The 12,646-nt window shown below is 49.7% G+C and overlaps 8 protein-coding genes across 8 annotated transcripts; 4 read left to right on the plus strand and 4 right to left on the minus strand.

Annotated features, from left to right (window-relative positions):
• Positions 1 to 285: 285 nt before the first annotated feature.
• Positions 286 to 1,218, minus strand: FMAN_13695 (uncharacterized protein; the record flags this gene model as incomplete). Its single annotated transcript, XM_041833194.1, has 1 exon — positions 286 to 1,218. The coding sequence occupies one exon, from the start codon at positions 1,216 to 1,218 to the stop codon at positions 286 to 288; it is 933 nt and encodes a 310-aa protein (XP_041683582.1).
• A 1,164-nt stretch (positions 1,219 to 2,382) lies between these two features.
• On the minus strand, positions 2,383 to 3,403 carry FMAN_13696 (uncharacterized protein; the record flags this gene model as incomplete). The annotated part of the gene is made up of 2 exons (XM_041833195.1): positions 2,383 to 3,312; positions 3,362 to 3,403. The coding sequence occupies 2 exons, from the start codon at positions 3,401 to 3,403 to the stop codon at positions 2,383 to 2,385; spliced, it is 972 nt and encodes a 323-aa protein (XP_041683583.1).
• A 612-nt stretch (positions 3,404 to 4,015) lies between these two features.
• Positions 4,016 to 6,178, plus strand: FMAN_13697 (uncharacterized protein; the record flags this gene model as incomplete). Its single annotated transcript, XM_041833196.1, has 1 exon — positions 4,016 to 6,178. One exon carries the CDS (start codon positions 4,016 to 4,018, stop codon positions 6,176 to 6,178), a length of 2,163 nt encoding a protein of 720 aa, XP_041683584.1.
• A 207-nt stretch (positions 6,179 to 6,385) lies between these two features.
• FMAN_13698 (uncharacterized protein) lies at positions 6,386 to 7,156 on the minus strand (the record flags this gene model as incomplete). The annotated part of the gene is made up of 2 exons (XM_041833198.1): positions 6,386 to 6,510; positions 6,562 to 7,156. 2 exons carry the CDS (start codon positions 7,154 to 7,156, stop codon positions 6,386 to 6,388), a joined length of 720 nt encoding a protein of 239 aa, XP_041683585.1.
• Positions 7,157 to 7,979: 823 nt separating this feature from the next.
• FMAN_13699 (putative NADPH2 dehydrogenase chain OYE2) lies at positions 7,980 to 9,173 on the plus strand (the record flags this gene model as incomplete). Its single annotated transcript, XM_041833199.1, has 1 exon — positions 7,980 to 9,173. The coding sequence occupies one exon, from the start codon at positions 7,980 to 7,982 to the stop codon at positions 9,171 to 9,173; it is 1,194 nt and encodes a 397-aa protein (XP_041683586.1).
• A 309-nt stretch (positions 9,174 to 9,482) lies between these two features.
• On the plus strand, positions 9,483 to 10,013 carry FMAN_13700 (uncharacterized protein; the record flags this gene model as incomplete). Its single annotated transcript, XM_041833200.1, has 1 exon — positions 9,483 to 10,013. The coding sequence occupies one exon, from the start codon at positions 9,483 to 9,485 to the stop codon at positions 10,011 to 10,013; it is 531 nt and encodes a 176-aa protein (XP_041683587.1).
• A 21-nt stretch (positions 10,014 to 10,034) lies between these two features.
• On the minus strand, positions 10,035 to 11,225 carry FMAN_13701 (uncharacterized protein; the record flags this gene model as incomplete). The annotated part of the gene is made up of 2 exons (XM_041833201.1): positions 10,035 to 10,790; positions 10,884 to 11,225. The coding sequence occupies 2 exons, from the start codon at positions 11,223 to 11,225 to the stop codon at positions 10,035 to 10,037; spliced, it is 1,098 nt and encodes a 365-aa protein (XP_041683588.1).
• A 787-nt stretch (positions 11,226 to 12,012) lies between these two features.
• FMAN_13702 (uncharacterized protein) lies at positions 12,013 to 12,450 on the plus strand (the record flags this gene model as incomplete). Its single annotated transcript, XM_041833202.1, has 1 exon — positions 12,013 to 12,450. One exon carries the CDS (start codon positions 12,013 to 12,015, stop codon positions 12,448 to 12,450), a length of 438 nt encoding a protein of 145 aa, XP_041683589.1.
• Positions 12,451 to 12,646: the final 196 nt, after the last annotated feature.

Consider the following 12,646-nt stretch of genomic DNA (forward strand, 5'->3'; position numbering starts at 1 on the left):
CGTAGCGTTGACAATAGTAATTGACTGGGACAAGGCCTTCATCGGGGTGGCTGCAGATCATTAGCTGCATAGGCATGTCTTAGCTGACCGGACCAACCTTGGACAGCTGCGTGTTTCCACATCCATTAAATCAGTAAGATAGCAGAAGCAGTTTCGACTACTCATAGGCTGTCACTTATGACCATTCTAACAGTGAGCATCTCACAGCTCTTCTTCTGAACCACGAAATACAGCCCTATATCATTCTTACATCCTCAAACCTAGTTGTCATTTGTCTTCTTCTCTTCAAACCTCTGCTGTTTCTTTCCATAACCCCCTGACCGTTATGAACTCTGTATAGGCCGCCAAGAACGAAGCGATCGTCTCCGGAAACAGCCCCCCCTCTCGTATCCAATGAACCGTCAGTGGGCCATAAAGAAAAAGGTGAACAAAATTCCTCCGCCATTCTCTCCTCGCCTCTTCATCTTGATCATCTCCGGTACGTTTGCTTTCATATCGGTCGTATAGCAGCTGTGCCATCCCAGACATAACATAAACACCCCAAAACTTGAGAGACCAGACCATGAGCTTCGACTCAGTCTTCTCTGACCATTTGAAGACGCCGCGTCTTGTAAGCCATGCTAGGTTCTCTGTTCCATAGTAGCCAAATAGTCCAAGGATATATGTCGCTTTTATAGCTGTCAGAGCAAGGTACCTCCGTGGGTTGCTTTTCTTTTCCTCGCTCTCATTTTCGGATGCCAAATTGGTTAGGAATTCTTTTGCATCCGCCCATGTTGCCAGTAAACCCCATAATCTGGTGATGATCTGCCAGTCGTCCAGGATATTCGATAACGCCCGAAACCTGTCAGCGATAAGAGGTTTATTGGCGGACAATGGCCCTTTCATTGGAGAAATACTCATAGCCGATAAAAATGACAAGAGTCTTGGCGGTACAATCCTCACTAAGATTTCGCTAAGTCTGAGAAGCCAATTTTTAAGCCTGCCGGGAATTGGTGTTTCGAGTGCCGTTGCCACGAAATGTGCTGCGTAGGCCAGGAACAAGATGAGGGCATCATGGCTCTCCCGGGTATGCATCAATCGATTCAAGTGTGAAATGAATGCATCAAGCTTTTTGAGGGGCCAAAGTGCTTTATTGGCACTAATGGTTCGGTTGCCTGTCAGTGAATTCTTCGTGGATACATGGCTTTCCTTTTCCGGTTCATCCACGCCTTCTATCATTGGTTCAGGTAGGACTGTTCTTGATCTTGTCAGCTAGAGACTCTACACAATAGATGCGAGACGTTACTTCATATCAGTCATGTTGCAGGTGAGAGAGAAGGATTGATTTCAAAGAAAGTTTCCGGCTATAAGTATTGGACTGCTGATACTTCTTTCTTTGACGCTGAAATAAATGGTGGTGAGATAAATGAGTTTTGATCAAAATTCAAGAGCCCGGAAGTTGAGGGTATCAATAGGAAATGAGTCTGCGGGGATCAATTGGCCCTTATCTCGTTCTGGGCAATACTTGGTGCGCATGGTATAGATACCGGTTAGACTTGCTCAATGGTCATTGGTGCCATGTGTGAGTCTTGTGATGGAACTGATATTGTCACTAACGGTTTACAACGCTAACCATGCTTGCTATGAGTTCTGCTCCGCGTTTTGCAAGATTTGTAGGCCTCAGAAACGGAAAATAGTCTATTTTTGCCCTTTGAAGCCGTTTTGTAGATGAAGAAAGGGCTATTTTCCTAAGTTATCTTCCAGAGCCTGTCGTTGGATTATTAGCGTATATAAGATTTGTCGATGGGCGAGGCGGACGGTTGGTTTCCCAACCCCACTCTCACTTCTGCACGCGTGCTATTCCCTAATATGGGCAAAGCTGTACATCAGTCCAGACCGACTTCGAGCATGGTTATTTCCTCACTGAGAACGAGAAGATCTCTTGTCCGTGATTTATCCATCCCGATTAATTGAGACCCTTCTTCCAGAAAATGTGTCGATCTAATTTGGTTCATGAATATCTGTGCAGGCACGATCATCTAGATGTCGAACTTGAACAGAAGACAGCTAATGTCGACAAGAATTGGACGTTCGGCTGCAGTGGCGCTTGGGATAATTCAGGCCGTAAAGGTACTTTGAACCCAGGGATTGCTCTCTTGGAAAAATAGCGTTGAAAGGATTCGTCTTCTTCGCGTGGGGAGAATCGGGCTTTATGAAAGATTACGTCGACAGTGATTCATGATTTCAGCATCAGACATCAGGAGGGAGAAGGGGCATTGTCTTTGTGCTATATTACACATCGTCTGTAAACATCTGGAACAAACACGACCGATGTCCAGAAACGAGAATCCACGCATCACATATCATACACCGCCCATTGCTGCTAGGCCAATTTCACCATCGTTATTGGATGAGCTCACTCTTTGAAGCTTTACGAGCATAGTGCAACTTGAGCCCTTCATAACAACCCAAGAACAATCCGTTCCCCACAGCAGCCGCTACGCAAGTGACAGTTGCCCCTCTGAACAGCCCTGAAATCCCATCTCTTATCAAGATGCCCTTGGCAATGGTAATAGGGCCTCTCGCAGCGGGCTTTCTAGCTTTCTCACGGCTTAGCGAAGACGTGAACAATGCTTCTGGCTGTAGATGATGACTCGGAGGAGCGACTTCCGGCAGCCGCATCCTGGTTTTCACGACGTCAATGGGAACAAAGAGAAGCGAGGCTATTGAGCCGCCGACGCCAGCAGTGATTCCGCTCACTTTGACTTGTTCCGTTATGCTCTCGGACTTCTTCGATCTCCTGAGCCAGGCGCCTTTCAGATACTCGTAAATGGAGAATGTGAGGCTGGTACGTGGCAGATTTCCAGCTACCAAGACCGTATAACCTGTCCATAGCTTCGAGGGATGCCTTGCGAAGTGCTTGAGCGAGGCCAACATGGGATTGCGCTGGACGCCACCTTCTGAGAATCTGGCCACTTGCGCGTTCTGCTTGAGGACTTCCGACGGGTTGATGATGGCGCAGGCGACCATATCAGCCAGCGCGCTGCTGGCGGCATGAACAGCTGTCTGAGACAGACTCCCAGGCTCAAGACCCTCCTTGGGCTGAAGAGTAGTCTTGGCCGTTTCGTAGATGGTGAAGAAAGTGACAGATGCCGGAATGGTCGTGACGACAGTTGGTGTCAAGCCGCGATAAAGGCCTCGGAACAGCGCCGGCTGGAGTTTGCCTTCGTGGCTCCGGTATTTGGGTACATATTCGGGCGATTGGATTCGTGTGATGAGAGTATCGAATGGGTGAACTACAAATTCAACGCTCAGTGCAGCGAAAGCAGCAGCCTGTCGTTGTCAGTATTGCTGATGCCGCTCAGGATTTTGGGATGCTCACCAAGGATATGTCCGTAGCATCCGTGTTGGTTGGGGCGGACATCAATCAGAATGCCAGAGCTGATCGACCAAGAAGAAGGCTCAAATGGACTGAACCTGATGACGACAAACTGTTGGTTTGGGAGCGATGAGCAAATTTCCTAGCCCCGACCATTGCTCAGTCAGGCCTGGCGTTCGGCACAAGATCAACGACGTCAACATCAAAGGTTGGAGGAACGCGCTAGGCTATCGCCCCGACAGCGGAAATGGCCAAACGATGAGCAAAAACATCAGCATTCTTTCTTGGCCCAGGACACACAAAGTGTCTTCTGCAAGGCGATGTCTCACAAGTAGCAGCTCACAACTGGTTTTTTGAAGACTCTAGAAGACGCTGACTTCGAATGAGCATCCCATGGTCTCGGGCTCTCAACTGTCTACAGGCCCCAGGTCCGGGCAGGCTCCAGGCGTTGAGTGCTCAGCAGTGGCAGCATTCGGGTTAGCTAATCACAGCGCCCCGCAATAAGCAGCAAGCAGAACGCTTGACTTCAATTCATCTCACGCTCACCATGACTCGATTTCAGTAAAATTAGAGCGCGCCGCTCTCTGACGACCGCATTTTCTCTTTGAACTCATATCAACACCTCTGAAGCTTTCTGTGCTTCAGTTTTTCCTGCTGATGAGTGAACCAGAGCCTCGAGCGACTGAAGCTCAACAAACGCGAGCATTTGTTAGGCGGAAGAGACAACAAGTTGGCAGAGCCTGTGACGGCTGTCGACTCCAGCGGATAAAATGCGACACCAGCGTTCCGTGCCTCAACTGCCGCACGCGCGGTCGTGAGTGCAGCAACAATAACTCGCCTACTGTGTCGACTCTTCCTCAAGCGCAAGATGAGATCGATAAGCTGAAGCGACGGGTGAAAGACCTCGAGGCCCAACTTTTGCAGGCGCGTAATAGCGACACGCCTGCTTCGCAACAACAGGAACCGACGCCGCCTGGCGGATCACCAGCTCTCATAAGACCGGCGACTCAGGAAAGCACCAAGACAAAATTTTGGGATGGCGTGTTCCTTCGCCCAGCACGATCGCCGCACAGCGCTTGGTTCGGACCTTCGTCACTTTACTTCTTCATCCACCGACTCAGCACATTTCTCAGCGCTCAAGCGGACCACATGCTCATCCACCTGGCCAGCAACCTGGAACAGTTAGGCCAGCCGACCGTACCACAAGACTCTTCACGGCTGTTGGCGCCACTCACGCGAGTCAACGAGGAAGGCTTTTATCTCACCCCGGTCCAGGAAGGGTTCTTCATCAACCTGTATTGGGAGACCTACCATACATGCATCTATGCCGTGGTCGATGAGGCGAGCTTCAAGGCGCATTATCAATCGCTATACGTTGATGTGCCAGCCGGATCACCAAGAAGACCATCCGCACTGGTGGACATCATACTCGCTATGTGTATGCAATATCACACATCGGCGCTCCCATCTGGCCAGCAAGGCAATATCCTCGAAGACAACGATGCAACAATGGCCGGTCGATGGTACTATCGAAGAGCGCAGACACTCTTGGCTCACGAGGTCGAGAGCCCATCCATCTCAACTCTTCAATGCCATTTGCTCTGCGCTTTGTACGTTTGTGGAGGATCCTTTCACAACATGGCCGACACAACTATTTCCCTTGCGATCCGCACAGCCTACATGCTGGGCTTGCACTTGGATCCACCGCCGACGATGCCACGACGCGAGCGCGAATTCCGACGACGACTATGGTGGTCCGTTTTCGAGGCTGATTCCAAGGTCGGTATGAAAGTCGGCCGCCCGTTCCTCCTTCGCGACTCGTACGTCATGCCTGAACTACCCAGCGATACTCTTGAGGCAGCGATTGAGTCAGGCTCGGCATTCCCTCCCATCGGAGATAATGCGACATGGCTCAGCCTCAACTTGCAGCGCATGAAGCTATACCAAACCGCGAGAGCTCTTAATCAAGCATTTTACGGGCACGCGCTAAATATTGCCGATGGGAACTCCGTCTATGATGATCCAAGAACAATGGAAGATCTTGCAAATGCCTGGGGCCCGCGAACAGTAGCTCTCACAGAGTGGACGAGGCAGATTCCCCAAGCCCTCAAGTCAAACCGGAAAATTGGCAGCCCTTACTCCTTTGACGACTCCATTCTCGATATCGAACAGTTTGCACCGCAGTGGCTTCAGCGACAGCGCTTGCAAGTGGAACTCGAGTATCATCACCTCTGTATCGGCCTCCATCGTCCGTTCCTATCTTTCGCTCTACAACAGGGAAGTTCGGCAACCGCAATGGCAGCCAAGTGCGCCCAACATGCGATGCAGCTCACAAACATAACCCACCAAGTCTTGTCCAAGACATCAATACTCAACGGCTGGCACGAAGCTTTCCAGTGGCAGTGGAGCGCCGCGATGACCTTGGTCGGATTTGCTGTTGCGTATCTGGCTCACCCACTTGCACCCACCGTACGCTCATCCATAAAGGTTGCTGTTTCTGTTCTCGACATCTTCGCTGGTAGCTTTGATGCTGCTTCCAAAGCTGCTGTCATCGTCCGTACCCTGCACACGAACATCGAGTCCGTCATGGCTCAGCTTGAGATGCAGTCCAGCCCCACGACCGTGGCAACGATGGATAATCCCCTCTTGTATAATCTACCTGTTCAAGGAGGAATGGCGAACACAGTCCCCAACCAGTTTGATGCACTCGGTGGAGATTTCGATCTTCTCGATATGGCGATGAATGTGGACTTTTGGGCTGACCTCGACATGCTTCTACCGGGGATTTCGGGGTCTACAACTGATACAAATGCGACTTAGTGTTTGGGCTCCCATCGATGCAAATCAGACGCTTTTTCACAGATGACGACGCATGAACCAATCAATGACACATCAATTATATTCGTTGTTCAAACTGCTCTCTGGAATGACCGATTAAATACATACTACCTAGCCACGCAAGCCATCTCTATCGACAAACTTCGACGACCCGCATACCCCTCCTCCCGTCCGTCGCACTTCTGGAGCTCAAAGCTTTTCAAACACAGCTACAGCCGCCTCAGCAGTCGAACTAGCGCTGGCAGGGTTCTGACCAGTCACCAAGCGACCATCAACAACATGGAAGTCATCCCAGATACCGGAGGCACGTTCATCTTCAAATTGTTAGTAAAGCTTCAGTCACCGCGCGAAAAAAAAGTACTTACAGGTTGCGCCAAGGCGAGCGGCGGTTTCCTCGACCAACTCGGAGCCCCAACTTCGAAGCTCGCCCATGATCTTCATCGTGTCCTCAGCCTCGGTGGTGAAGCCGGTGATCTTCTTTCTCTTGATCAAAGGCTCGTTGGTGGTAGGGTCAATGAGATTGGCAAAGATGGCTGGGCCGTGACAAACAGTCGAGACGACTCCGCCACTAGCCCAGACCCGAGCAGCGATGTTCTGGAGAGAAGATGCAGTGGGGTAGTCAATCAGAGCTGCATGTCCAGCTGAGGCGTAGAACAGACCATACTTGGATGGGTCAAGCTCAGAGGCCTTGGGCATATTGTCGAGCTTCTTGCGGAACTCGCTGTTGGTGTCATTCCAGATAGCGAGGTCATCGCCGTTGAGGAAGTCAGGCTGCTGAGAGAGCCAGTCGGGCGTATAAGTGCCAGTCTCCGAGGCAAGGTCAACCTCAAATCCGGCAGCTCTCAAGACCTTGTAGGGATGAAGAGCTTCGCTGATGAAGAGGCCGGTGGTCTCATTGCCGTCAAAAAGGGTGGCAGAAGCGGAGGTGACGCTGATGAGGGCACGGCGAGCAGGAGACATCTTGTGTAGGTGTGAGTTTGTAGAGTGGGAACAGAGGATGGATTGGTGAATGTTTGCTTGAAAGCTGTTTGGAGTTGTTGTTGAATTGCTGAATTGCTGAATTGTTTGGATTGATCTTCTATCTACTGACGGAACCATCCCAGTTATATGGTCGTGCTGAGTGAGTACATGCGAGATGCTTACGAAGGCCATGGCCATGCAGACTGCGCTTACGGCTTCACATTCTGGCATTGTCTCACGATGTTGTGGCAGAAGAATGAGCCATCCCTATTGGCCAGGCTTGCATCGTAAGAAGCAGGCGTCCGATTCGGGATGGTGTTGTCCCTGCCACGCATGAGGAACCCCAGCTTCGTCATACCCTCAAATCCCGGGAACAGCTCTTGATAAGCCAAAAGATCATCGTATCAAATCGGAGTTTCCCATCAGCGATTGTCGACACTCCGAGATTCCTGAAGGATCGAAACGAGGTGGGGAGCAATTTGTCTGGAGATGTTCCTATTTGCCACATGATTAGTGCTCACGGGGAGCTCGACCCATTGGATCGGATATCGCCGACTGGATCTGCCAACATCGGGGTCTCGGAGTTGGAAATCAACGAGTCAGTGAGAAAATGACATAATCGCATGTCGCAACCCTCAAGGTGACCAAGATAATAACGTTGATCTTCAATCTAATTTTTCACTCGATCAGAGTATAAGAAGACACCATGGCTCTAGCTAGCTTCTCCACCACGATCATAACTCTGAATCATAGAACTTGTCCTTCCAGCATCGCTTTTGCCTTTTCTTCATTGCCCTGTACTTGACCAACATTCACATTCAAAATGACAGTCACAAAGACAACCACCACAATCTCTCCCAACAGCAGGCTATTCAAGCCAATCCAAGTCGGCAATGTCCAACTCGAACACCGCATGGTCATGGCCCCTCTGACCCGTTACCGCAATGACGACAACCACGTCGCAAAGCCCTTCGTGGAGCGATACTACTCCGAGCGAGGTTCAGCGCCCGGCACCCTCATCATCTCTGAAGCCACTGGCGTCTCAATGCAAGACACCGGCATGCGCCAAGGTCCCGCCTTCGTTACAGACGAACAAGTCGCTGCTTGGAAGAAGGTCATTGGCGGCGTTCACGCAAACAAATCACTCTGGTCGCAGCAAATTTGGGGTCAAGGCCGAGCTGCTGATCCCGAGTACCAGAAGGAGCGCGGCTTCAAGTATCGCTCTTCTAGCGCTGTACCTATTGAGGAGGGTGCACCTGCGCCCGAGGCCATGACTGAGGAAGAGATCCAGGGATTCATCAAGGACTTCGTCGCTACTGCTCGACGTGTCATTGACGCTGGTGGTGATATGATTGAGATCCATGGTGCTCACGGATATTTGATTGACCAGTTCACATCCGACTCCGTCAACAAGCGAACCGACAAGTGGGGAGGCTCTGTTGAGAACCGAGCACGTCTTCTGCTCGAGATCGTCAAGGCTGTCTCAGCCGAGATTGGCTCCAAGCGCGTTGCTCTTCGCCTCTCACCATATGCTTCCTTCCAAGGAGCCGAGTCATCCGATATCAAGGAGCAGTACTCCTACATCGTCAACGAAATCAAGAAGATTGGCCCTCTAGCTTACCTCTCTCTTGTCGAAGCCCGCGGTGACCCCGCCAAGCTGCTTGCTCCCGACACCGACTCTTCACTTGACGCACAAACCCTCGACTTCATCCTCGACATCTGGGACAATAACTCACCTGTAATTGTTGCCGGCAACTACAGCCCTGCGTCAGCGGCTGAGGTCCTCGATGGGCACTACAGCAAGTGGGATGTTCTCGTTGCTTTCGGACGCCATTTCATTGCGAACCCCGATTTCGTCTGGAGGGTCAAGCATGGCGTTGAGTTGACCAAGTACGACCGCACTACCTTTTACGTCCGAGGATCAGAGATTGGATACAATGATTATCCTTTCTCTCAGGAATACATTGATGCACAGCGGGCTTGGGCTGTAGAGAACCTCCCAATGCATCCCAAATAAAGACATACAGCACAGCTTTGATGAATGATGAAACGATAGAGTATAACATACAATTAGATCTTGATAGAAAAATACCATTTTACTTTACATTAGCAAGTGTATCATTAATAAAGTCAAGGATTCTATCGATAACAGTGTGACGTGGCACGCCAAAGGAGAAGGGCGCTGTTGACATGCCCTCCGCTTTACATGTCGTCATGGCTGCGAGCGGTGACTTCTAAACGCAATGAACATTTACCACCTTTTATCTTCAACTGTTATTGTCGGTACTCAAGACTTTTACTGTTAGCGGTCCAAGAAGAAGTCACCATGGCGTCCTCAGCAAACTCATCATCCAAGATCCTCGAGGGCGGGTGTCTATGTGAAGCTGTCCGCTACAAGATCTCCTTCCCCAAAGATCACGATCTTTCCAAAGACTCTTTAGGGTGCATTTGCCAATGCACCCAGTGTCGCAAACAAACAGGAAGCTTTTTCCTCGCCACTTTGACGGTTCCTTTCTCCGCTATCGAATGGCAGGGTGACTCGGAGGACAAGATCAAGAGATATCGCAAGTCCAAAAATATCGCGCGGGGCTTTTGCGGCGACTGTGGCTCCTTTTTGTTCTGGTATCCCGATGGGAAGGATATCAGTGTCGCGACTGGAAGCTTGGATGCTTTGTATCTTTTCGGCGACGGAGTTGAGGACGAGAAGAGTGACGTGCCCTCGGATGGGTTTGCAAAGGAGATCTTCAGTGGGCATTTCAAAGTTGAGTTTTGCGAGAGTGAGATCAAGGGCGTCACGGATGATATGCCGATTCTTCACAGGGGAGAGCGATTCCAAGGCGATAGTTCCAATTCTTGAGGGCAAAGTGGACCACTATCATTAGTCTCTGTCTCTATAATTCTTCTCCCTGGAATCCTGCCTCTTCGGCGGCGACAAAGAGCGCGGGCGAGGCTGCGGTGGTGGAATGCCGCCCTGCGCATTGATGCGACGTATCATATCGCCGACTTCGGGGTAATCAGGCTCGTCTTTCGGTCTTCTGTCAAATATTCTCATTTCTACAATAGTTAATGGTCTTCTTTCCCAGATATCTCTGTAAATATGATGGTACGTGAGTGCTCTCGGTGCGTCGACTCTCACGCGATTCTGCTTGTCGCCAAGAATCGGCAGAGGTGATGGTAATGAGCCCGGCTCCTCCTGTAGAAGAAATTCGAAGAGAGCTTGTTGCTGATCATCTCGTAGTTGGTACACTCTTATCGTCTGACTCTTACGGCATGGGTGAAAATAGATGTTGGGTATCTCATTCGGATTTTCGGGGCGTCGATCGAAGACAGTTACACCGCCCAGAATGCGATCCTCGGCCCAGTAACCAATCATATCTGCCACCCCTTCTGGGTATATATCGTCGTCAAGATAATCGTGGTGACTGAAAAGGGTAGGTCCGGGCGGAAACCGAGCCATCGTCTCAGATAGCGGCATCTCCCAGTATGTGACAGCGTCAATATCGCCTTGGTGAAGATGGGGTTCGACCTTATGTAGCCAAACTGCTATTTGATGCAGAGCTACAGCTACCAACTCAACTAGGCGTATATTGAAGTGTTTGGAGGCAGGTTCGGCCCTTTGAAAGGCTTTTAGAGTCTGGATGGATTGTTAGTGAGGAACGTCAAAATGAGCAAGCTGATAATGGTAACGTGGCCGATCTTTGTCATTGAATACGGTACGATGACTTACCTCGGGATCGAAATTGAGACCAGAAGGGTCCCATTCTTTGTAGTAAACTTGTGCCTGCTCTAGAGCACCGGGGCACAACGTCTCGTGGTCATCAATGATGTGCTCTCCCATGATACCAGGAAGTCGACGGTCCCATGCAACATCCGCAATGGGGAGGCCATCTATGATTTGGGCGTATGTGAACTGTGCTAATTCGGTTGACAGGACATTTCTGATGGCGCGGTCTAATATTTGGCGGTGTCGTTCAGAAGTGATGCTGTTGAAAGGCACACGACTGTCATAAGCGGTGCGCGCAATGTCTCGGAGCATTTTCTTGTGTGTATCTAACTGGTCTGGATCCATCGTCAACACTACTTGCCTATGTTCGTGCGAGTTGATGGGCTGGCTATTGTTCACATGATACATGCGAAGTTTAAGTTCAGAGGTTACATCGGCCACACGCAGGCAATAGTGCTGGTAAAGTAAATGCCTGACTTCCAAGGCTTCCTCCACCTGATTAGCCCTGGTCGGACTTGATCCAGATGAACAGAGTCAACAAGCGACCGCAATCTCAGATTAGATGAGCTGTTCAGCTCATGCCAGTTTATACCCGTTCAGTCTGCGACACTGGAAAAATAAACTTCTTGAGAGTAATTACTGTTTGTTATAAGATGGGTATCAATGTCATGACACTTTGACTCACAGAGTCTGACATCAAGCAATAGCTCTCAAAACTCTGTTTTCAAACAGTTCATATCAACTTACTACTCAGAAAAGAGGCTTCTTGTGTCTGTCCATTATCTCTATTGGGTTCGGAGTAACGATGAATGATGTTCTTCGGCATATCCCAATGTTCACAATGGATTCATGTTGACAGTGCCATCGCTCTTACGGCAGATTGCAGTTTCGTGATAAAAGGTCTTGCAATATAAGAAAATGTAGAACAGAGCTTCAGATAAAAAAGAATTCCCTTGGAATATCATTCACTCAAGCCGCAAAGTTCTCATAATAAGAGGGGTGCCATAACTATTCTCTCCGTGTGCACTACCACTTCCAATCTACGGTCATATCCCGGCTATTGCTATACAATAAACCAACTACTAACCTTTAAAAAGACTAAAATTGCAGATCTTCCTATTAGTTGCCTCAAATGGGGATGCTCAACCTCTATCTGGCCGTCTCAAAGGAGCGAGGTCAAGGTCAACCTCGACATTGGATTCTCATGCTTGCCGAAGAAGATGCCACTCATGCAATCTTCTATCATATAACTGGCGGGCCCATGCACGGTAAGCCATATGAAGTTACCATTGAGCCTAAGCGCGTTGAAAGTCATGGTATTGATAGGCGTCACTTGATTACACAGGTCCTTGAAAAGGATAGGCAAAAGATCAAGGCTGCTGTCCGCCAAGCCCCTCCGTTGCTCTGTCAGCGCTGGATCTTGAATGTCTTCGAGGACTTGGAGAAGCAAGGTGTTGTCCCTGAAGGAACATGTTCTCAGTGGAATGAAGCCTTGGAAACTGATCCGTTCTCAGGTGATGGTGCTCCCTCGAAGAAGTCTTCGGGTGATGGCGATACTACTGACGCTTAGGGCTACATAGATACGTAGATTGTCATCTGATTCAATCAGCAGCTGATATGTACAATTCGTGATTAGGTATGTGGCAGAGTAGTGTGTGTTTGTGTGAGGATGAAGAATCCGACTTAGATATCTCTGAGCAAAGTACTTCTAACTTTAGGTCAACTTTTCAAAAGCTAGTCTAAGGACCCACTAAGTATACTCTAAG

Source organism: Fusarium mangiferae (genome assembly GCF_900044065.1).
Source record: "Fusarium mangiferae strain MRC7560 genome assembly, contig: FMAN_scaffold007, whole genome shotgun sequence".
Taxonomy (NCBI): domain Eukaryota; kingdom Fungi; phylum Ascomycota; class Sordariomycetes; order Hypocreales; family Nectriaceae; genus Fusarium; species Fusarium mangiferae.